Source organism: Scyliorhinus torazame, chromosome 2 (genome assembly GCF_047496885.1).
Source record: "Scyliorhinus torazame isolate Kashiwa2021f chromosome 2, sScyTor2.1, whole genome shotgun sequence".
Classification (NCBI taxonomy): domain Eukaryota; kingdom Metazoa; phylum Chordata; class Chondrichthyes; order Carcharhiniformes; family Scyliorhinidae; genus Scyliorhinus; species Scyliorhinus torazame.
In genome coordinates this window covers 276,996,576-277,020,924 of record NC_092708.1, presented here as the reverse complement: position 1 = coordinate 277,020,924, position 24,349 = coordinate 276,996,576, and the positions used below count along the sequence as shown (strand labels likewise).

Here is a 24,349-nt window from a genome sequence, read left to right as displayed (position 1 = left end):
AGAGGTCATGGGGAACCTGATGGTCCCCCCCGGAAGTTGTAACAGGAGATTATTGTTCCAAAAAAGGTCTAATAAAAGTTGTCATAATTATGGGAAGCTTCAATAGGATAAATAATGGAAATTATTTCCACTGGTTGATGAATCATAATAAGGGTTAGCATTTTTATACATCTTTCTTCGAGAGGAGAAAACCCTGCTGGAATTTTAAATTTGTAAAATCTTCCCTTTAGGCTTTGAGTGAACGTTTTAATGGAGAAATTGCAGATGATCAAATGGCTCACAGTTGCTTCTTCCCCGATGAATATTTTACTTGCTCCTGCACATGCCTCAGCTGTGGGTAAGTGATTATTCTTTTTTACATGGTGTGCTAATTTTAGACGGGCAGCAGAACTGGTTTTTGGCCATGCACTTCTGGTGAACTTAGAATTTTGGTCCTTGCACAGCAATGCAAGGAAGACAAGTCTAACTAACCTTCAGTTATCATGGGTGAATTGGTTGGAGGGGCAATAAGTTATAATATTTGGATGATATTGATTATTAGCCCTCAATGCTGTGTCACACTGATTTAATAAAATATGAACTCATTATTTAAATCTGCATATTCACGATAACATGTTATGTTAATATGTTAAAAATCCATAATGTGACTTGAGTTGAGGATGAAACTCAGTGGAAGCTTTCACAATGGCAAGTGTATATTATTACTGCAACTGAAGTGAAAAAAAATCCTATCCTTGACAGCATAGAATGCCTATAATGCAGAGGGAGATCATTTGGCCCATTGAGTATGCACCAACCCTCCAAAAAAGCACGCTAATCTCGGCCCACTCCCCCATCCTATCCCTGGAACCCCACCTATCCTTTTGACACTAAGGGGCAATTTAGGATGACCAATCCGCCTAACCTGCAAGTTTTTGGACTGAGAGGAATCCGAAGCACCGGAGGAAACCCATGCAGACACTGGGAGAACATGTAAACTCCATACAGATAGTCACCCATGGTCGGAATCGAACCCAGGTCCCTGGCATCTGTAGAAAGAAACAGATTTCTCAATTTTTGATAACCTATCATCCTTTGTTTGAACATGGGTGCAGCTGGTCAGTGACGGAAATAAAAATAAATATGAGGGGAAATATTCAGCAGGTCTGGTAGCATCTGAAGGGGGAAACGGTTAAAAGAACTGGAGAAAATAAAAGATGTAACAGTTTTTAAGGATGAAAGCGAAAATAGGGCAGGGGAGGGAATAACAAAGGAAGGTCTCTAACAGGGTAGAAGGAAGGAGAGAATACAGGGCAAAAGGGATGATGGTACGACAAAATGGGGTGATAATGGATGGGAGAAGTAAGAAGCAAAAGATGTGTCAAGCGGAGATGAAAATAATCCCAGCCAAGCTCATAGCCAAACTCCAAAACCTCAGATGTGGCTCCTGCCTTTGCAACTGACATAGACCACAATCAGTAAGGATAAACAACGACACCTCCTCCACTATAGCCCTCGATACTGGGGCCCCAGAAGGCTTTGTACTTGGCTCCCTACTATACTTATGAACACACGACTGCGTGGCAAAATTTGGCTCCAACTCCATCTACAAGTTAGCTGATGACACAACCTTAGTGGGTCAGATCTCTAAAACAATGATGAGTCAGAGTACAGGAGGGAGATAGAGAACCGAGTGGAAAGGTGCGACGAGAACAATCTCTCCCTCAGTGTCAGCAAAACTAAGGAGCTGGCCATCGACTTCAGGAAGCAAAGTGTCGAACACGCTCCTGTCTGCATCATTGGTGCCGAGGTGGCGATGGTTGACAGCTAGATGTACACATCACCAACAATCTACTGGTCCACTCACGTCGACGTTACAACCAAGAAAGCACAATAGCGCCTATACTTCCTCAGAAAACTAAGGAAATTCGGCATGCCCACATTGAGTCTTACTAATTTTTACAGATGCACCATAGAAAGCATCGTATCTGGCTGCATCACGGCTTGCTATGGGCAACTGCTCGACCCAAGACTATAAGAAACTACAGAGAGTCGTGAACACAGCCCAATCCATCTCACAAACCCGCTTCCCATCCATTGACTCTATCTACACCTCCCGCTGCCTTGGGAAAGCGGGCAGTGTAATCAAAGACCCCTCCCACCCAGATTATTTTCTCTTCCAAACTCTTCCATCAGGCAGAAGATACAAAAGTCGGACAACACGCACTAACAGATTCAGAAACAGCATCTTCCCTGCTGTTATTAGACCCCTGAATGGCCATCTTTTGGACTGAACTGATCTATCTACGCATCGTCTCTACTGTTGTAGCTTTACACTCCGTATGCTTCACCCAATGTCTACGTATTTACATTGTGTATTTATCTTATGCCCTATGTTTTTACATGTATGGAATGATCTGCCTGGACTGTACGCAGAACAATACTTTTCACTACCTCGGTACACGTGACAAATCTAAATCGGACAAGCAGAATCAGCCACCCAAAAAGAGAAAATAACAATAAGCCCAAAGATCTGAAATTTGAGTTTGGCAGGTTGTGAAATGTCTTGGGCAAAAGCTGAGGTACTGTTCCTCAAGCTTATTCCCAGTTCACTGAAGACGTGATGTCGACCGAGGTCAGAATGGTAGAGTGGCAGAAAATTAAAACAAGTATTGAGATCTCTGGGTCCCTCAGGTGTTTTGCTTGCGTTTCGTTTCCTCAGAATTGAGGAGGCTGGAGTGAATAGTCTGCTAAATTGAAAGAAGCACTAGTAAATTGCTGTTTCACTTGGAAGGAGTGTTTGGAACTTTGGACCATGGAAAATGTGGAGGGAAAGGGACAAGTGTTGCTTCGCTTGTGCATGCTTAGGAGGAGGACAGGGGGGTTGGGGAGTGATTGAGAACTAGACCACTGTGCTGATGAGGAGGGGGGGGGGGTGGAGGAGAAGGGAGATAACATTTGTTTGGTGGTGGCATCACGCTGGAGGCGGCAGAAATAGCCAAGGATGATTTGTGAATGTGGAGGCTGGTAGGGTTGAAGGTGAGGATGGGGAACCCTATCGTGCTTCTAAGGGTGCCGGGAAGGGGGTGAGAGCATAAGTGCAGGAAGTTGAACACACATGGCCAAAGGCCCTGTCATTCAAGCTGGAGGTGAATCAGTTAAGGGAAAAGGAAGACATATCAGAAATTCAGGCATGGAAAGTCGCATCATCAAAACATATACGGCAGTGTTACAGATCGAAGTTTATTAGATTGTTATGTTTTAACCCAACCGTGAAGATAAAATGCGGTAGTGAAGAGGATCCTGTGATCTGTTTCAAATTCTGCCTGACAATAAGCCTTGCTTTGCTATGAACTTACAAATTAAGTGTAGGATTAGGCCTTTCGGCCCCTTGAACCGCTCTGGCATTCCATAAGATCATGGCTGTTCTGATTGCAACCTGAACTCCATATTCTGCCTATCCTCGATAACCTTTTACTCCCTTGTTAGTCAAGAATTATCTACCCCTGTCTTAATATTCATTGACACTCCCTCCACTGCTCTCTGGGAAAGAGAGTTTCAAAGATTCACGACCTTCCGTGAAAAGATATTTCTTCTAATTTGTGTCTTAATTGGGAGACACCTTATTTTTAAACTGTGTCTCCTAATTCTAATATTTCCCCAATGGGAAACATTTTTTTAGCATCCACTATATGTAAGTTTCAGTAAGATTACCGTTCAATCTTATAAACTCCAATGGATACAGGCCCAGCCTTTTACCATGAGGTGGTCACACCTCGTAGATTAAGTACCTCAAATTTGGCCAGTGATCAGGGACAGCAAGATGTGATTGCGAGTGAGGCATGTAGAGGAATGCTGAATTCAGAAATGGAGGAACCTCAGCTCTTTACTTTGTTCAAGCGGAAAGGATAAATTGGGTGGTCACAAGGACCTAGCAAATGGCGGGGGTGGGGGGGGGGGGAAGGGAAGTGTAAAACTGCAAGATGTATAATGGTTAATGGGTACCGAAGCAGCAGGTCTGCATGTGAGGAGAAGATAGAGGTTAATAGGGTGAACAGGCAGGGCTAGTCTCATGACTACGGAGGGAAAAAGAAACATAAAAAATGAAACTGTAAGGTGACTGTGGGAGTGTAAGTTGGGGATGAGGCTGAGATTAATAAAGGAGGTGAGAATGTGTGAAAAGCATAGTGCACAAGAGCATCCTGCAAGGGAAAGACAAATCAGTAGGGCACATATAAAAACCTTGCACCTAAATGCACGCAGTGTTCTGAATAAGGTCAATGAGCTGACGGCACAGATAGTGACAAATAGTATGATTTGGTGGAGATTACTAAAACATGGTTGCAGGAGAACCGGGACCGTGAGTTGAATGTCCAAGGGTAGTCCGTATTCCGAATGGATAGACAGGATGGAACAGGAGGTGGAGTTGCTTTAAAGGTTAAAGATAACATCAAGGCTGTATTAAGAAATTATATTGGCACTAAGGCCCAAAATGTTGAATCGATCTGGGTGGAAATAAAAAACCAAAGGAAAAACATCTTGTTTGGAGTAAGTTTACAGACCCCTGAACAATACTTCCAAAATGGGACAGAGTATAAACCAAGAAGTAATGAAGGCTTGTGAGAAGGACACAGTGGTAATTATGGGTGATTTTAATATGCATATTGACTGGACTTATCAAATTGGCAAGGGTAGTCTCAAGGGAGATTTCCTAGGCATCATAGAATTTACAATGCAGAAGGAGGCCATTCGGCCCATCGAGTCTGCACCAGCCCTTGGAAAGAGCATCCTCCCTGATGTGTTCGGCAGTTTGGTTCGATGTGGACTGCACTCGATGCAGGGAAGCTAGAAACAAAAGTCTTAACACAGGATAAGATCCAACACTGTTTTATTCAACTAGATGAACTGCTGTTCGGCCATTGGATTTCGGCGGCAGCGGTGCGCAGGGGCCTTCTTGGAGGTGAGTAGTGAATTTAAAACCACTTACCTTTACAGGAGCAGCCCTTTGGATTTCGGCGGCAGCGGTGCGCAGGGGCCTTCTGGGAGGTGAGTAGTTAGTTTAAAACCACTTACCTTTACAGGAGCAGCCCATTGGATTTCGGCGGCAGCGGTGCGCAGGGGCCTTCTTGGAGGTGAGTAGTGAATTTAAAACCACTTACCTTTACAGGAGCAGCCCTTTGGATTTCGGCGGCAGCGGTGCGCAGGGGCCTTCTGGGAGGTGAGTAGTTAGTTTAAAACCACTTACCTTTACAGGAGCAGCCCATTGGATTTCGGCGGCAGCGGTGCGCAGGGGCCTTCTTGGAGGTGAGTAGTGAATTTAAAAGCACTTACCTTTACAGGAGCAGCCCTTTGGATTTCGGCGGCAGCGGTGCGCAGGGGCCTTCTGGGAGGTGAGTAGTTAGTTTAAAACCACTTACCTTTACAGGAGCAGCCCATTGGATTTCGGCGGCAGCGGTGCGCAGGGGCCTTCTTGGAGGTGAGTAGTGAATTTAAAACCACTTACCTTTACAGGAGCAGCCCTTTGGATTTCGGCGGCAGCGGTGCGCAGGGGCCTTCTGGGAGGTGAGTAGTTAGTTTAAAACCACTTACCTTTACAGGAGCAGCCCATTGGATTTCGGCGGCAGCGGTGCGCAGGGGCCTTCTTGGAGGTGAGTAGTGAATTTAAAACCACTTACCTTTACAGGAGCAGCCCTTTGGATTTCGGCGGCAGCGGTGCGCAGGGGCCTTCTGGGAGGTGAGTAGTGAGTCTAAAACCACTTACCTTTACAGGAGCAGCCCATTGGATTTCGGCGGCAGCGGTGCGCAGGGGCCTTCTTGGAGGTGAGTAGTTAGTTTAAAAAGCCTTGCCTGGTCCCGTGTCTGTTCTTCTTTTCAGTTTTATTTGTTTTTATATAAGGCGGGAACCGGAAGTTCTACCTCTGGCAAGTGCCCCCCCCCCCAACCAATAAATTCTGGTGGAGAGGAAACCCGAGACACTACACGTGTAGTGTCTCCCACCCGCCCTCCTCCTCTAACCTAATAATAAGACCCATTGGTGTAAGGTAAGTGCCATATTATATTATTATATTATTAGCATTGTGCAGGTCAAGGATCGGAGGTGGAGGAGCAGTCTCTGTCAGCGAGAGAACCTGAGAACATCTCAGACACTCAGAAGGCAAGTAAGTGATTTTTACTTTTATACCTTTTTTCAAATTGTGTGTGTCGGGGGGAAATTGAAGCGACATCACAGAAAAGCTGTGACCTGAGTGGCTGGTTGGGATTCTAACCTAAATTTAAAAAATATTTGAGTATTTGGGAACTAATTAAACATATCCTCTAAATTATAATTAAGTTATTATCTAAGCCAGAGATCGGAGAGTATTATAGTTAGCTATCGCATTTCTATTAGAAATCTAGTGCTAGGAAACAGATAGTTGACAGTAACTTTGCAATTTAAAAAAAAAAGAGACAAATTTTAATTAATTGACGCAATGTCAGTTAGAGGGGTGCTGTGCTCTGACTGTGAGATGTGGCAGGTCCGGGAGGCTTCCAGCGTCCCGGGTGGCTTCATCTGCAGAAAGTGCACCCAACTGGAGCTCCTCACAGACCGCATGGTTCGGTTGGAGCAGCAATTGGATGCACTTAGGAGCATGCAGGTGGCGGAAAGCGTCATAGATCGCAGTTATGTAAATGTGGTCACACCCAAGGTGCAGGCAGAGAAATGGGTGACCACCAGAAAGGGCAGGCAGTCAGTGCAGGAATCCCCTGTGGTTGTCCCCCTCTCGAACAGATATACCCCTTTGGATACTGTCGGGGGGGATAGCCTATCAGGGGAAAACAGCAGCAGCCAGAGCAGTGGCACCACGGCTGGCTCTGATGTTCAGAAGGGAGGGTCAAAGCGCAGAAGAGTAATAGTAATAGGGGACTCTATAGTCAGGGGCACAGATAGGCGCTTCTGTGGACGTGAAGGAGACTCCAGGATGGTATGTTGCCTCCCTGGTGCCAGGGTCCAGGATGTCTCCGAACGGGTAGAGGGAATCCTGAAGGGGGAGGGCAAACAGGCAGAGGTCGTTGTACATATTGGTACTAACGACATAGGCAGGAAGGGGCATGAGGTCCTGCAGCAGGAGTTCAGGGAGCTAGGCAGAAAGTTAAAGGACAGGACCTCGAGGGTTGTAATCTCGGGATTACTCCCTGTGCCACGTGCCAGTGAGGCTAGAAATAGGAAGATAGAGCAGACAAACACGTGGCTAAACAGCTGGTGTAGGAGGGAGGGTTTCCGTTTTCTGGACCACTGGGAGCTCTTCCGGGGCAGGTGTGACCTGTATAAGATGGACGGGTTGCATCTAAACCGGAGAGGCATAAATATCCTGGCCGCGAGGTTTGCTAGTGTCACACGGGAGGGTTTAAACTAGTATGGCAGGGGGGTGGGTACGGGAGCAATAGGTCAGAAGGTGAGAGCATTGAGGGAGAACTAGGGAATAGGGACAGTGTGGCTCTGAGGCAGAGCAGACGGGGAAAAGTTGCTGAACACAGCGGGTCTGGTGGCCTGAAGTGCCTATGTTTTAATGCAAGGAGCATTACGGGTAAGGCAGATGAACTTAGAGCTTGGATTACTACTTGGAACTATGATGTTATTGCCATTACAGAGACCTGGTTGAGGGAAGGGCAGGATTGGCAGCTAAACGTTCCAGGATTTAGATGTTTCAGGCGGGATAGAGGGGGATGTAAAAGGGGAGGCGGAGTTGCGCTACTTGTTCGGGAGAATATCACAGCTATACTGCGAGAGGACACCTCAGAGGGCAGTGAGGCTATATGGGTAGAGATCAGGAATAAGAAGGGTGCAGTCACAATGTTGGGGGTATACTACAGGCCTCCCAACAGCCAGCGGGAGATAGAGGAGCAGATAGGTAGACAGATTTTGGAAAAGAGTAAAAACAACAGGGTTGTGGTGATGGGAGACTTCAACTTCCCCAATATTGACTGGGACTCACTTAGTGCCAGGGGCTTAGACGGGGCGGAGTTTGTAAGGAGCATCCAGGAGGGCTTCTTAAAACAATATGTAGACAGTCCAACTAGGGAAGGGGCGGTACTGGACCTGGTATTGGGGAATGAGCCCGGCCAGGTGGTAGATGTTTCAGTAGGGGAGCATTTCGGTAACAGTGACCACAATTCAGTAAGTTTTAAAGTACTGGTGGACAAGGATAAGAGTGGTCCGAGGATGAATGTGCTAAATTGGGGGAAGGCTAATTATGACAATATTAGGTGGGAACTGAAGAACATAGATTGGGGGCGGATGTTTGAGGGCAAATCAACATCTGACATGTGGGAGGCTTTCAAGTGTCAGTTGAAGGGAATACAGGACAGGCATGTTCCTGTGAGGAAGAAAGATAAATACGGCAATTTTCGGGAACCTTGGATGACGAGTGATATTGTAGGCCTCGTCAAAAAGAAAAAGGAGGCATTTGTCAGGGCTAAAAGGCTGGGAACAGACGAAGCCTGTGTGGCATATAAGGAAAGTAGGAAGGAACTTAAGCAAGGAGTCAGGAGGGCTAGAAGGGGTCATGAAAAGTCATTGGCAAATAGGGTTAAGGAAAATCCCAAGGCTTTTTACACGTACATAAAAAGCAAGAGGGTAGCCAGGGAAAGGGTTGGCCCACTGAAGGATAGGCAAGGGAATCTATGTGTGGAGCCAGAGGAAATGGGCGAGGTACTAAATGAATACTTTGCATCAGTATTCACCAAAGAGAAGGAATTGGTAGATGTTGAGTCTGGAGAAGGGGGTGTAGATAGCCTGGGTCACATTGTGATCCAAAAAGACGAGGTGTTGGGTGTCTTAAAAAATATTAAGGTAGATAAGTCCCCAGGGCCTGATGGGATCTACCCCAGAATACTGAAGGAGGCTGGAGAGGAAATTGCTGAGGCCTTGACAGAAATCTTTGGATCCTCGCTGTCTTCAGGGGATGTCCCGGAGGACTGGAGAATAGCCAATGTTGTTCCTCTGTTTAAGAAGGGTAGCAAGGATAATCCCGGGAACTACAGGCCGGTGAGCCTTACTTCAGTGGTAGGGAAATTACTGGAGAGAATTCTTCGAGACAGGATCTACTCCCATTTGGAAGCAAATGGACGTATTAGTGAGAGGCAGCACGGTTTTGTGAAGGGGAGGTCGTGTCTCACTAACTTGATAGAGTTTTTCGAGGAGGTCACTAAGATGATTGATGCAGGTAGGGCAGTGGATGTTGTCTACATGGACTTCAGTAAGGCCTTTGACAAGGTCCCTCATGGTAGACTAGTACAAAAGGTGAAGTCACACGGGATCAGGGGTGAGCTGGCAAGGTGGATTCAGAACTGGCTAGGCCATAGAAGGCAGAGGGTAGCAATGGAGGGATGCTTTTCTAATTGGAGGGCTGTGACCAGTGGTGTTCCACAGGGATCAGTGCTGGGACCTTTGCTGTTTGTAGTATATATAAATGATTTGGAGGAAAATGTAACTGGTCTGATTAGTAAGTTTGCAGACGACACAAAGGTTGGTGGAATTGCGGATAGCGATGAGGACTGTCTGAGGATACAGCAGGATTTAGATTGTCTGGAGACTTGGGCGGAGAGATGGCAGATGGAGTTTAATCCGGACAAATGTGAGGTAATGCATTTTGGAAGGGCTAATGCAGGTAGGGAATATACAGTAAATGGTAGAACCCTTAAGAGTATTGAAAGTCAAAGAGATCTAGGAGTACAGGTCCACAGGTCATTGAAAGGGGCAACACAGGTGGAGAAGGTAGTCAAGAAGGCATACGGCATGCTTGCCTTCATTGGACGGGGCATTGAGTATAAGAATTGGCAAGTCATGTTGCAGCTGTATAGAACCTTAGTTAGGCCACACTTGGAGTATAGTGTTCAATTCTGGTCGCCACACTACCAGAAGGATGTGGAGGCTTCAGAGAGGGTGCAGAAGAGATTTACCAGAATGTTGCCTGGTATGGAGGGCATAAGCTATGAGGAGCGATTGAATAAACTCGGTTTGTTCTCTCTGGAACGAAGGAGGTTGAGGGGCGACCTGATAGAGGTCTACAAAATTATGAGGGGCATAGACAGAGTGGATAGTCAGAGGCTTTTCCCCAGGGTAGAGGGGTCAATTACTAGGGGGCATAGGTTTAAGGTGAGAGGGGCAAGGTTTAGAGTAGATGTACGAGGCAAGTTTTTTACGCAGAGGGTAGTGGGTGCCTGGAACTCGCTACCGGAGGAGGTAGTGGAAGCAGGGACGATAGGGACATTTAAGGGGCATCTTGACAAATATATGAATAGGATGGGAATAGAAGGATACGGACCCAGGAAGTGTAGAAGATTGTAGTTTAGTCGGGCAGTATGGTCGGCGCGGGCTTGGAGGGCCGAAGGGCCTGTTCCTGTGCTGTACATTTCTTTGTTCTTTGTTCTTTGTACATATTCAGCTGTGGGTCGACACGATACTGATCTGACTAGTGACCTTGTAGTCGCCTGACCAGACTTACTAGCTACCGTATGGTGATGGTGCTTTCTAGCTCGTGGACTCTGACTGTCTCAGTAGCTGGGTCCCAAGAGAGCGGGAAACCTAGTGCCCTCTGGCTTTATAGTGGTAGTGTCCTGACTTGGTGATTGGCTGTGCTGTGTTGTATGCTGGTCATCCTATGTGTCAATCACTGCCTGTCTGCATCTCATTATATACATGAGTGGATATTATAACACATCCCAAGCCCATACCTCCACCCCATCTCAGTAACCCAGCAACCCCACCCAATTTAGCATGGCCAATCCACCTAACCTGCACATCTTTGGACTGTGGGAGGAAACCAGAGCACCCAGAGGAAACCCACGCAGACACAGGGAGAAAGTGCAAGTTCCGCACAGACAGTGACCCAAGCCAGGAATCGAACCTGAGACCCTGAAGGTGTGAACGAACTGTGCTAACCACTGTGCTACCGTGCCCTCCCCCCCCCCCCCATAGAGTGTATGAGGGATTGTTTCTTAGAAGCAATATGTTATGGGGCCAACCATGGAGCAGGCTATCTAGATTTAGTATTACGTAATTGAGCAGGGTCGATAAATAGTCTTGTCATTAAAGGGCCTCTTGGAAGGAGTGATCAGAGGATGTTAGAATTTCAAATTACGAATGAGCGAGAGAAGGCAGAGTGCCATATTATAGTTTTAGCGTTGGGCAGAGGTAATATACAGGCCTGAGGAAAGAGTTGGCCCAAGTAGACTGGGCACAAGTAATTGATGGCAGGGCAGTTGAGGAACAATGGCGGATGTTCAGGAGATATTAAATTCCTCTCAATTAAAGTATATTCCTGAGAGGAAGAGATATTGTAAAAGGGAGAAAAATGTTCCATGGCTAAACAAGGAAGTCAAGGAAGACCTAAAGGCAGAAACTAGGACATACCATACTGCATAAGCTAGTGATTAGCTGGAGGATTGGGAGAACTTTAAGGTTCAGCAAAAGGCTACTAAAAGTAAAATCAAAAGATCCAAGATGAACTACAAAAGGAAACTGGCAGAAAACATGAACACTGATGTAGGGGGGAAGAGAATAGCTAAAGTAAATCTTGGCCCCATAGAGGACAGTACTGGTGAGGTAATAATGAGGAAAGAGTTGGCCCAAGTAGACTGGGCACCAATAAACAAGAGATGACAGAGGCACTGAATACTTTGTCTCTGTCTTCACGGTAGAAGATAATAAACCGTTAATGAAGAGGAACTTGGTGCAATAACCATCACTAGGTAGACAGTATTGAATAAACTAATGGGATTATAAGCAAATAAGTCTCCGGGACTGAATGTTCTGCACCCTAGGGTATTAAGGCAGGTAGTAGCAGAGATAGTGGATGCATTGGTTATGATATTTCAGAATTTACTGGATTCTGGAAGGGTCCCGGTGGATTGAAAACATGCTAATGTGATGTCCGTATTCAAATAGGAGAGAAGTAAAAAGGAGGAAACTATAGACCGGTTAGCTTGTCCTTTGTGATGGGGAAGTTGCTGGAATCAATCATTAAAGAGGAGTTGACTGAACATTTGGAATCCACCAATGTCAGCATTGTTTTTGCAGGGTAAGTCATGCTTGACAAACTTGCTTGTTCTTTGAGGACATAACCAGCTAGGTGGATAATGGGGAACCTGTGGATGTGGTTTATCTAGACTTCCAGAAGATGTCAGACAAGGTGCCGCATAAAAGACTGATCCAGAAGGTGAGATTGCAGGGGATTGGGGGTAGAGTACTGGATTTAATTGAGGATTGACTGACTGACAGAAAGCAGAGGGGATTAATTGGTCCTTCTCTGGCTGGTGAACTGTAACTAGCGGGGTACCGCAGGGGGCTGTTCTCGGGCCTCAACTGTTTACAATCTATATAAATGACCCGCAAGCAGGGACAGAGTGTAACATGTCAAAATTTGTGAATGAATCTAATATAGATGGAAAAGAAGGCAGGAAAGAGGAGTTAAAGAGTTTACAGATGGATATGGATAGGCTGGGAGATTGGGCCAAAATTTGGCAGATGGATTTCAATGTAGGTAAAGGCCGGGATTCTCCCCTACCTGGTGGGGCGGGGGCCCCCGGCGGATTGGAGTGGCGTGAACCACTCTGGCGTTGGGCCGCCCCAAAGGTGCAGATTTCTCCGCACCTTGAGGGGCTAGGCGCGCGCCGGAGTAGTTGGGGCGCCGCCGGCCGGAGGGAAAGGCCTTTGGCGCCATGCCAGCCGGGGCCGAAGGGACTGCGCCGGTCGGCAGAAGTCCACGCGGGAGCGTCAGCGGCTGCTGACGTCAACCCCGCACATGCGCAGGGGGGGGGTCACTTCCACATCGGCCATCGAGGACGCTATGGCCGAGGTGGAAGGAAAAGAGTGCTCCCACGGCCCAGGCCCGCCCGCGGACCAGTGGGCCCCGATCGCGGGACAGGCCACCGTGGGGGCACCCTCCCCGGGCCAGATCGCCCCGCGCCCCCCCAGGATCCCGGAGCCCGCCCGCGCCGCCAATCCCGTCAGGTAGGTGGTTTGATTCACACCGGCGGGACTGGCATGACAGCAGCGGGACTACGGCCCATCGTGGGCCGGAGAATCACCGGGGGGGCCCGCCGACTGGCGCAAATCCCGCCCCCGCCGAATTTCCGGTGTCGGAGAATTTGGCGGCTGGCGGGGGCGGGATTCACTACCCCCCCCCCCCCCCCCCCCCCGGCGATTCTCCGACCCTGCGGGCTGTCGGAGAATCCCGCCCAAAGGCAAATTAGATTTAATTGAGGATTGACTGACTGAAAATTTGCCCAAAGGCAAATTATTATCAAAATGGAAAGCAAATTCAAAGGGATCTGGGTGTCTTTGTCTATGAATCGCGGAAAGCCGGTATGCAGATACAACCTGTAATTAAAAAAGCAAATGGAATGTTAGTGTTTATTGCAAAAGGACTGGAGTATAAAAATAAAGAAGTGTTGTTTCAATTGTATCGGGTGTTGGTGAGACCTCATCTGGAGAATTGTGGCCAGTTTTGGTCTCCTTATTTGATGAGGGATGTGGCATTGGAGGCAGTTCTGAGGAGGTTCACAGGATTGATTCCAGGGATGAAAGGCTTGATGTATGAGGAGAGATTAAATAGTTTTGGCTTATATTCGCTGGAGTTTAGAAGGATGAGAGGGGATCTGATTGAAATATATAAGATACTAAAAGGGATTGATAAGGAAACGTAGACCAAATATATCCTCATCGGGTAATCCAGAACAAGAGGGCAGCATGGTAGCATGTTGGTTAGCACAATTGCTTCACAGCTCCAGGGTCCCAGGTTCGATTCCCGGCTTGGGTCACTGTCTATGCGGAGTCTGCACATCCTCCCACGTGTGTGCGTGGGTTTCCTCCGGGTGTTCCGGTTTCCTCCCACAGACCAAAGCACCCAGAGGAAACCCACGCAAATACAGGGAGAATGTGCAGACTCCGCATAGACAGGGACCCAGCGGGGAATCGAACCTGGGACCCTGGCACTGTGAAGCCACAGTGCTAGCCACTTGTGCTGCCCTGAAATTGATGACGAACTGGCATTTAGCCAATGCTGCTTTTGTTTGATTACAGTAAAAGATTTAAAACTTTCAATTTGTTGTCCAATTCCTTTAAGTTGGTCACTGGGATTTGAAATATTTCTTCTCAAAGTTATCAGTCTCCACGGAGATCATAACAATGGAGAAACTAGAAGATTGGATGAGAGTGCTTTTGGAAGTTGGGTGTAAGGATGTCTGCTTGAGGTAGCTCCTGGAGTCTGTGGGCTTGTAATTAATTTTAGTTGATCGTTCATCCTCAGAAATTGAGTCTGAGAAGTTAAGGCAGGGCGGAGAGGAGGCAGAGCCTCGATCATGCAAGGTGACGGAACGGTGGAATTGGAAGCATTGTTTTGATTAAATTTTCTGATTCGGGGTGAGACCAGGAAATGGCACCATGGACTGGAAAAAGAGATGAGAGAGGAGTCCTGAGTATGACTGGAACAAAGAATGTTCCGCCCATCCCACGAAAAGGCAGACATAGCCGGCATCTGTATGGATTCCCGTAGCAACATCTTTCATTTGGAGCAATTAAGCGGAGTTGAAGGAGAAGTTGTTCAATGTGAAAACTAATTCAATCAAAAGAAGGAGGATGGAGTGGAGGAAGACTGATTGCACCTCCAATTCAAGGACAAGGCAGAGAGCACACAAACCATCGTTGTGATGGATGAGGCTGTAGCAATTACATCCCCAGTACTCGCAGCACCGACAAAGGATCATTGACGTGAAAAGTTAACTCTGTTCCTCTCTCTCCGGATGCTGCCAAACATGTTGAAAATTTCCTGCCTGTTTTGCTTTTAGCTTGGATTTCCACTGATGCCTTGCTGCAATACCAAAGAACAGCTTGAATGTAACTTGCTGATTCTTCATCCTTGTTGGTGCTCCCTTTTATCTATAATTCAATGTGACTGCCTGCAAAATAGTTCGTAATGGAGATTTTTCACAAATTATACCTCTCTTTGCATCACTCCACCCTGTCCAGGGTATGTATACCTTTGACAAGGATTATAATGAAGAGCAAAACAGAACACTGAATGGATTTTCTAATTTATTGATCATCTTATTTGCTTGGAATCCTGCATTTGTTCACTCTCTCGCAGAAGAGCTGACTTTTACATAGCTAGCTGGTTTTCTCATACTTCATTGAAATGACCGTTGTTGTTTCTGAGCATACAGAATATCAACAAGAAAACACAGCAAAATCATGACGACCTGAAAGCATAAATAGGAACACCATAGTAGGCCATTTGGCCCATCGTGTTTGCTCTGGAATAAGATTGTGACTGATCTGATTTCTGAACTCCACTTTCCTGCCTGTCCCCCTTTGCCCTTGAGGCCCTTGTAGATCTCCGACCTGTCTAACACAGCCTTAAATATATTCAATGACCCAGCCTGCACTGCTCTCTCTCAGTTGAAAATTCCAAAGATTTGCTAAAAGGAAACTGAGAGTAGAGATGAATGGGTTATTTTCTGATTTGCAAGCAGTAACTCGTATAGTGCCTCAGGGATCAGTCCTGGAAACTCAACTATTTACAATCTATATCAAATGCTAAATTTGTTGATGACAAAGATAGGTAAGAGAGAAAGTTGTGAAGAGGGGTACAATGTGTGGGCAAAAAAATTGCAGATAGAGTATAATGTGGGAAAATCTGAACTTGCCCACTTTAGCAGGAAGAATTAAAAAGCAATATATTATTAAAATTGAGAAAGGTTTCAGAACTCTGCAGCACAGTGAGATCTGGGTCATTTAATGCTGGCATGCAATGTGTTACGCCACCCTGGCAAGTGCACAGTCAATTCCAGCCCCACGTGCCCTGGAGTCACAACACAAGTGAATTAACCAATAATTCTTACAAAAATTCCAGAAGTCTTTGGCCCTTAGCCAAAGTTACAGTCACCAGGTTTGTAAGTTGAAACACAATTACTGGTATTTATAGCAAGATTGATGATGAAATATCCAGCAAGTCCAACTGGATGACAAGTAAGCTAACCCACTACCCCCTTTTTACTGTCCTACTCTCTACCACACACACACACACACACACAAGACAGACAAACCATGAGGAGGGGGGTGGGGAAGGGGTGAAAATAATAAGGATGAAGGTCAAAAGATAAAGAGTTTTGGCTTCAAATAGTGGTTCGCAGCATGCTTTCTTCACAGTATGCTTGTGGATTAAAGTCTGGTGTACAGCTTGCAACAATCTGGCAGTTTAGTAATATTACTCACAGCTTATCCTGGGAAGGCCAGGCCCCTTGCTTTGAAACAAACTTTGCTTCCAGGCCTCTGCCTTTTCTGTAGAAAAAGTTGGTCAGTTCACACCAGCCTTATGCAGATCGGGTTGGTTCTCACAGTGGCCTTTTGGGGCGAGTGAGCTAGATATTTCTGGAGAGAGTAATCAGATTCTGAACCTTTCCTGCACAGCCTGTAATGGTTCTCCTGTAAACCGATTCATCCGGGCTTTCGGCCAGTTCTGAATTAGTCTTTTTGGAGAAAATGGACTGGAAATAGAGTGGGTCTTCTTTTTAGTTGCCAAAAAAAGAAACTGAAAGATGCTTTGGTCTTTAAACCCATGGGATCTGATCCAATCACAACCTATCACTTTGCAGAGCACATCCTTTTGAACCAATTCATTGACCATCAGCCTCATCAATCAACCCGAGTCATCACTGATTTCACTTGCTGCTGCAATCCTCTACTTGATTTAAAAGCACACGCTACTTGCAGGTTATGTTCAACTCTGGTCACCACACTACCAGGAGGATGTGGAGGCTTTGGAGAGGGTACAGAAGAGGTTTACCAGGATGTTGCCTGGTATGGAGAGCATTGGCTATGAGGAGAGGTTTGATAAAACCAGTTTGTTCTCACTGGAACAACGGGTCCAACAAGAACAACGACAGGTCATTGGCAAACAACAGTGCTCCCTGCCTCCCTCACAATCATCCACCACTCAACCAAGGCCCAAAGTGTCAAAGAACAACAAAGAATAAAGAAAAGTACAGCACAGGAACAGGCCCTTTGCCCCTCCAAGCCCGAGCCGACCATGCTGCCCATCTAAACTAAAATCTTCTACACTTCCGGGGTGCATACATCCTATTCATGTATGTGTCAAGATGCCCCCTAAACGTCACTATCGTCCCTGCTTCCACCACCTCCTCCGGCAGCGAGTTCCAGACACCCACTGCACTCTGTCTAAAAAAACTTGCCTTGTACCTCTCCTCTAAATCTTGCCCCTCGCACCTTAAACCTATGCCTCCTAGTAATTGACCCCTCTACCCTGGGAAAATGTCTCTGACTATCCACTCTGTCTATGCCCCTCAAAATTTTGTAGACCTCTATCAGGTCGCCCCCAACCTCCTTCGTTCCAGTGAGAACAAACCGGGTTTATTCAACCTCTCCTCCTAGCTAATGCCCTCCATACCAGGTAACATCCTGGTAAATCTCTTCTGCACCCGCTCTAAAGTCTCCACATCCTTCTGGTAGTGTGGCGACCAGAATTGTACAGTACACTCCAAGCGTGGTCTCAACTAAATTTCTGTACAGCTGCAACATGACTTGCCAATTTTTATATTCCATGCCCCGGCCAATGAAGACAAGCATGCCATATGCCTTCTTGATAACTTTCCCCACCTGTGTTGCCCCTTTCAGTCACCTGTTGACCTGTACACCGAGATTTCTCTGACTGTCAATCCTCTTAAGGGTTCTACCTTGAGGGTGTCATTGCCAAGGGCTCAATCATCAATGCAAACAGCGGGCAACCCTACTTGTCCTCCTGTACAACCCAAAATACCCCAGGTTTGTCTCATTCGTTCGCACACTTGCCATGGGGGACGCATACAACAACCAAACCCACGCCACAAACCTCGGTCCAAACAAATACCTCCACTCTACCCAGTCAAAAGACTTCTCTGCGTCCATGGACACTATCATCTCTGGCACTTGCCCCCCAGACTGGGTCATAATTACATTCAGCAACCTCCTAATATTACAAGAGAGCTGCCTCCCTTTTACAAAGCCTGTTTGGTCCTCCAAAACCACCTCCGGCACACACCCTTCCAACCTTCTTGCCAATGCCTTTGCCAGGGCTTTCAAGTCGGTATTTAGCAGCGAAATGGGCCTATAGGACCCGCACTCCAATGGATCTTTTCCCTTTTTCCGGATCAGCGAAATTGATGTCTGTGCCAATGTAGCTTACAACTCCCCCTTTTGTACCGCTTCACTAAATGTGCCCAAAAGGTGGGGAGGCCAACTCTGTCGCGAACTGCTTATAAAATTCCGCCGGAAAGCCGTCCGGCTCCGGCGCCTTCCCTGACTGCATCATTCCACCCTAACAGCTTCTACAGTGCCTGCCTCTTTGCCTCCCTGGCCCTTTAATGCATCTTCATAGGCCTTAAACACCTCATTTAACCTCTCCAGATCCGACACCACATCTTCCCCTCCACACTCACCTGAAGAATGTCCCTTGACACTGCCTATCGTGACAGCTGGTGGTCCAGCATGTGACTCGCCTTCTCCTCTTACTCATACTGCACCCCCTCGCCCGCCGTAGCTGGCCCACCACCCTACCCGTCGTCAACCGGTCAAACTGTCTCTGCAGCCTCTTTCTATCTACCAACAACTCCTTCGGGGGAGTCACAGCATATCTCCTATCCACGCCACTATCTTAACACCAGTCGCCGATGCTCCTCTCTCCCCATCCTATCCTTTTGGACCTTGAACAAAATAATTTCTCCCCGGACCACTGCCTTCAAGGCTTCCCAAAAGGTTGCTGCCGATATCTCCCCATTCTGTAGCTTCACATAATTCTTAATCGCCACCGTCACCTTCCCACAGAACCTATTGTCCACCAACATCCCCGAATCCAACCTCCACCCCGCCCTCTGCACCTGCCACGTCTGGAAAGTGTGGAGCATGGTCTGAAACCATTATTCCCGGGTACTCCACACCTTCCACCCCCATCACCACCGCCCGGCTCACCACAAAAATGATAATCCTGGAATAAACCCTGCACACCTGTGAGAATGAGAAGAAGGAATACTCCCTCTCTCCCAGGTGCCGAAACCTCCACAAATCCACCATCCCCATCCTCTCCATAAATCCTCCCAGCTGTCGTGCATTCTCTATCTCCCCATCAACTTAAGGCTCGATCTATCCAGCCTTAGCTCCAATACACAATTGAAATCCCCCCCCCCCCCCACCCAATACTCTCTTTGGGAATCCAGCGTCGTTCCAATTGGGCGCATACACATTCACCTACACCGCCGGAGTCCGCACTTCCCTGGTCCCTGCAAACGCTGTTTTTCTGCTCAACAATATGGCAACCCCCCTCAAGTTCGAGTCAAACCCCGAGTGAACCCTGAAAAATCACCTCTGCTCTCAAACTCTTCAAGTGTGCGAACGCCCAGTACCGTTTAACCGGCCCATTTAACCCACGGACATTCTATGTCACAATTCTCACCGGAGGCGTCTGCCTCCCCTTCCCACCTCGAGTACGTCATCATCACCCTTAGGCTCCACCAGCCCCCTCCATCCCTACTCTGAATCGAGCTATCTAAGATGCCCCCCCCCCCCTTCCCCACCCCATCCATGACCAAACTGATCCTCCATGACTGCCAGGAACCCTCCCGCATTCTGGTTACCCACTGATGCTCTCCTTCACCCCCAACTTCACTTCCATTCACGAGCATTCCTTGCTAGCGTGGTGACTCCCACCTGAATGTCTCTCCAAGAATACAACAACCACTGCCCGCTCCTTCTTTCCAAACCTCATCCTTGGCACCCCCCATTCCCTGCACCCAACCCAAAATGAGAAACATTCCCAACATGGTCCCCTCTACAAAGTGTTCTCGAATCGAACCCCCACCCACTCACATCAACCCCTCCTGCACTGCACAGAGCAAAAACAACAGAATACATTAAAACTAAGCACTGGCCGCGTTTCTCCCCCAAAATTTCCAAGTTCATTTGAAGTGGGTTTTGCAGGGAATTTCCCACCGCTATTCAATGATGGTTCGTCACTTTTTTTGACCCTTGGGAGCTTCTCACCGGTTTAAGCCACACGTAGAATTTTATTTAGCACTGGGGAGTTGAACTCTGAGATCGGGCCACCATTTGGAAAGGGTGCCTCAATCTTTAAGTGAACTTGTGGGTCCCCCACATCCCCACCCATGGGCAATGTCATCCTCCCCACACACATGGGCACTACCCCACACCACCCAAGTGAGGACACCCCACTATGGGGTCCCTGGGGCCCCTTGCTTCAGGCCCTCCCAAGCCCCCTTACAGCACCCCCTCCCTTCCAGACCCTCACCGGTCACCCCCAACTTCCTGGAGGCTATTACTTGCCTTCCCTGCACAGCCACACCCTTCAAACCCACCCTCCACCCTCCTTTCATGGGTATGGTCCCTTCGGGCCCTGACCATTGGAAGTGCCACCAGTGGTTCTGGCACCCGGGCATTGCTCCAGCCTCCATGGCAGTGCCACCCAGGTACCTTGGCAGTGCCAGGGTGGCAGTTCCAAGGTGCCCACGTTCCAGGTGGAGGGCCACCCTGCATTATCCCAGGGGTCTCTGATGGCCTGGGAGACCCCCAGGATGCTGTTCCGCCTGGTCCACTTTCTTGTGGACCAGTACTGATTGGCACCTGGCTGCATCCTCCCTGGGGAGGCTGGAAAATCGAGGGAAGCCAGTGGATGTCGTGCAGGGAGGTCTTAAATAGGTTTAAGGCTTACTTCTGCGAGTGTTATTTGGGAAGAGTTCCAAATCTGACGCCTCGCAGGACTTCCCGGGAAGCCCGCGGGAGGGCTCTCCTGAGATTCTCCGGCCTCTTTGTGCTCTCGCTGGAGTGCAACTTGGCCAGGAAATCACGCTCACTATACCCTTACCACCAAAGGGCCTCGCTCCTCCAAAAGGAGCAGTAATTAAACTTCAGTACAAAAATACAAGAAAAATAAAAAGTACCAATAATACAAAAGATACATAAAATGCAAAAAATACATAAAGTACAAAAAGCACAACATTTCCCAGTTAACAAACAGAAACAGTTAACAAATGTTCGCAGAGATAACACTCCCAAGACCTCCCTTCAGCCCTCCCCCAGTTTATGTTCCTTAATAATGTCATTTGCCTCCTCCGGCGTCCCAAAGTAATACTCCCGGCCCTCGATAGTTACCCAAAGTCTGGCTCGGTACAGCATCCCAAACCAAATCTGGCGTTGATATAGCACTGCGTTGACCTTGTTGAATCCCACCCGCCTCCTGGCCAACTCTGCTCCAAAGTCTTGATAGATCTGGATTCAGATTCCTTCCTACTCAATCCTGCTGCACCCTGGCCTACCTCAGAATAATTTCCTTGTCCTGGAACTTGTGCATACGCACAATCACCGTCTGTGCCGGCTCCCCCGTTCTTGGCCTGTATTTCAGAGACCTATGGGCCCGATCCACCTCCGGGACTTTGTCTAGCACCTTCTCTTCCACCAACCTGGCCAGCATCCTCGCGACATAGCCTGTTGCACTGGTTCCCTGCACTCCCTCCGGAAGGTCCACAATCTGCAGATTTTGCCGCCTGGGTCTATTTTCCCGGTCCTCCATCTTTGCTCACAGTGTCTTACACTTGTCCACAGGATCGCCATCTCCGCTTCCAATGCTACAATCTGATCACTCCGGTCCGACACCACCTTTTCCATCTCCGTCGCCCCCTGCACTTTGAGGCTCTTCTCCACCCGTTCCAAGGTCCCCTGAAGAGGTGCATTTCCTGACGCTGCTGCCGAAATTCGACCTTAATGAAGTCAACAGCTCCATTTGCAGCTGTCCAGTCGATGACTACCCTTCCCCCTCCGCCATTTTTATAATTGATGCTGTGTCACGAGTTTCCTCCAACTTTTTAAGCAAGGGTTCTCACTGTCTTCTGTTGAGTTTGGTTACCTGTAGACATACCCATCCAGGGAGAACCTATCCCCTTCCATTCTCCGCACAATGTTTCTGCCGAAATTCCCCGAAGTTCGGATAAAGGGGGCCAAAACAAACGCCTTCAAGCAGGAGCCGCCCTGTGTGCCGCTACTCACTCCATGGCCGCCACCGAAAGCCTCAGATGAACCATGTTCTTATTCAGTAGCTGAGTGGCCAAATGGCCTACTCTACAGTTTCAAAAGAAGGTGAACACAAGAAATGACCTACTCCTCTTGAAACTGTCCCCTAGTTTTAGATTTCCTCACAAGGAAAAACATTCTCTCAGCATCTACCCAGTCAATCCCCCTTCAAATCTTATGTTTCAATAAAACCACTCATTCTTCTGAACTATTGAGTATGGGTTCATCATGCTCAACCCCCTGTTTAAAAAAAAATCCCAATATCCCAGGAATAAGCAAGCTGACTGAATGTTCTTTGAACTGCCTCCAATGTAATATATCCCTTAAGTAAGGAGGTCAAAACTGTATACAATGTTCTCTTGCTCACCAATGTCCTGTACAATTGTAGCAAGATTTCCCTACACTTTTTTATACTCCTAATAAGACCGAAATTCCATTTGTGTTCCTAGTTACTTGCTGTACCTGCATGCTAACCTATTGTAACTCATGTACGAGGGCACCCAGATACAACAGTGTTTTGCAGTCTCTCGTTTTTGAATAATATTCTGCTTTTCTAATGTCCTCACCGAAGGAGCCAAATTCACATTTTCCCACATTATATTCTGTCTGCAAAGTTTTTGCCACTCAATCAACTTGTGTCCCTTTGCATATGCTGTGTGATCAGAAGGCCGGGGTGGGGTAGGGGTGTGTGTTTGCTGATATTCACTATTTGCAGTATATACTGAAGCAATCCAAAATAGCCAGGTTTGATTTGATAAGTGGCAAGTAACCTGTGTGCCAACAAGTACCAGGTAATGACCATTTACAATGAGAGAATCTAGCCATCACCCAATGACACTCAGTGGGATTACTATCACTGAATCCCAAACTATCAACACACTCCATGTTACCATTGGCCAGAAGTTCAAATGGATTAGTCTTCGCTCCTGACCTGTTCTTGTAGCCACATTTATAAGAATTGTGCGGCAAGTAAATCACCCCCTGACTTCCAAAGCTTGTCCATGGTCTACAAAGCACAAGTAAGGGTATGTTGGAATACTTGCCTGACACCATCCAGTGGGAAACCCCGAGTTCAGGGACTCACCCACATGGTGTACGCATAGTTGGTGCCCATTTTAGGTGGTCCCTGGACAAAGGGAAACCCTGGAGTGCAGGTTCCCGGCCTCATGGTGAGTACAGTGACCATGGCCATTTTGGGTGGCCCTAACCAAAGGAAACCCCGGAGTGCAGGGGTGCATCCACAAGGTATGTATGGTTGATCCCGCAGGAGGGAGGGACAGAAACCCGCCATCAGAATAGTCACCTGGAACAGCAGGGGACTTAACGGCCCACTGAAAAATCCAGAGTCTTCACCCACCTGAAAAGTATGAAAGCCAACATAGTCTTCCAAGAGACACACCTGAGGGAGAAGGACCGACTGCGGGTAGGAAATTACTGGGTGGAATAGACGTACTATTCTTGCTATGGGACAAGAGCTAGGGCGGGTGACCATACTGCTGAATAAGAGGACGGTATTTATGGTGGTTACCGAACCAGGGGGTGGTACGTCATAGTCAATGGTGTCCTGGAAGGGGCACCAGTAGTCCTTGTTGACGTGTACACTCCCAGCTGGGATGACATAGAGTTTATAAAGAACATGATGCCTTAAATCGCCAACATAGACACATACCAACTCACCATGGGAGGGACCTTTAACTGTGTACAGGACCCACAGACAGACAGGTCGAACCCCAAAACAGGGAACCACTCAGCGTATTTATGGAGCATGTGGGGGCAGTGGACCCATGAAGCTTCACGCACCCAGGGGAGAAGGCGTTCTCCTCCTTCTCCCATGCACATGAGATATATATACGCATAGACTTTTTTCTGGCGGGAAAACAGTGCTTCCAAGGATAGCAAGAGCGGAATACTCCGCGATCGTGATCTCCGATCACGCTCCACACTACAGGACGTGAAGTTGGAGACAACCCGTACCCAGCGCCCCCCTTGGAGGTTGGACAGGGCCCTCCTTGCCGACAAGATTTTCTGCAAGCAAATATCACAGGCCATAGACGGGTGTATTATCAATAGCCAGAATGGGGAGGTCTCACCCTCCACGTTCTGGGAGGTGCTGAAGGCTTTCATCAGCGGTGAGATTATTGCCTATAAAGCATGTAGAGATGAGGAAGAGAGGGTGTCTAGGCATCGGCTAGTCGACTCCATATAGGAGATAGACCGACGATACTTCGCGGCCCCGACCGTAGAGGAAAAGCTACAAATGGA

The 24,349-nt window shown here is 47.7% G+C and overlaps 1 protein-coding gene across 2 annotated transcripts in view; it reads left to right on the top strand.

Moving 5' to 3' along the window:
• The window catches only part of zfyve1 (zinc finger, FYVE domain containing 1), a 248,588-nt gene that overhangs the window by 78,080 nt on the left and 146,159 nt on the right, over positions 1-24,349 (top strand). For both annotated transcript variants that reach the window (XM_072487933.1, XM_072487926.1), the window contains exon 4: positions 231-337. In XM_072487933.1, coding sequence (XP_072344034.1) covers positions 231-337 — 107 coding nt within the window. The remainder of the gene's footprint in view (positions 1-230; positions 338-24,349) is intronic.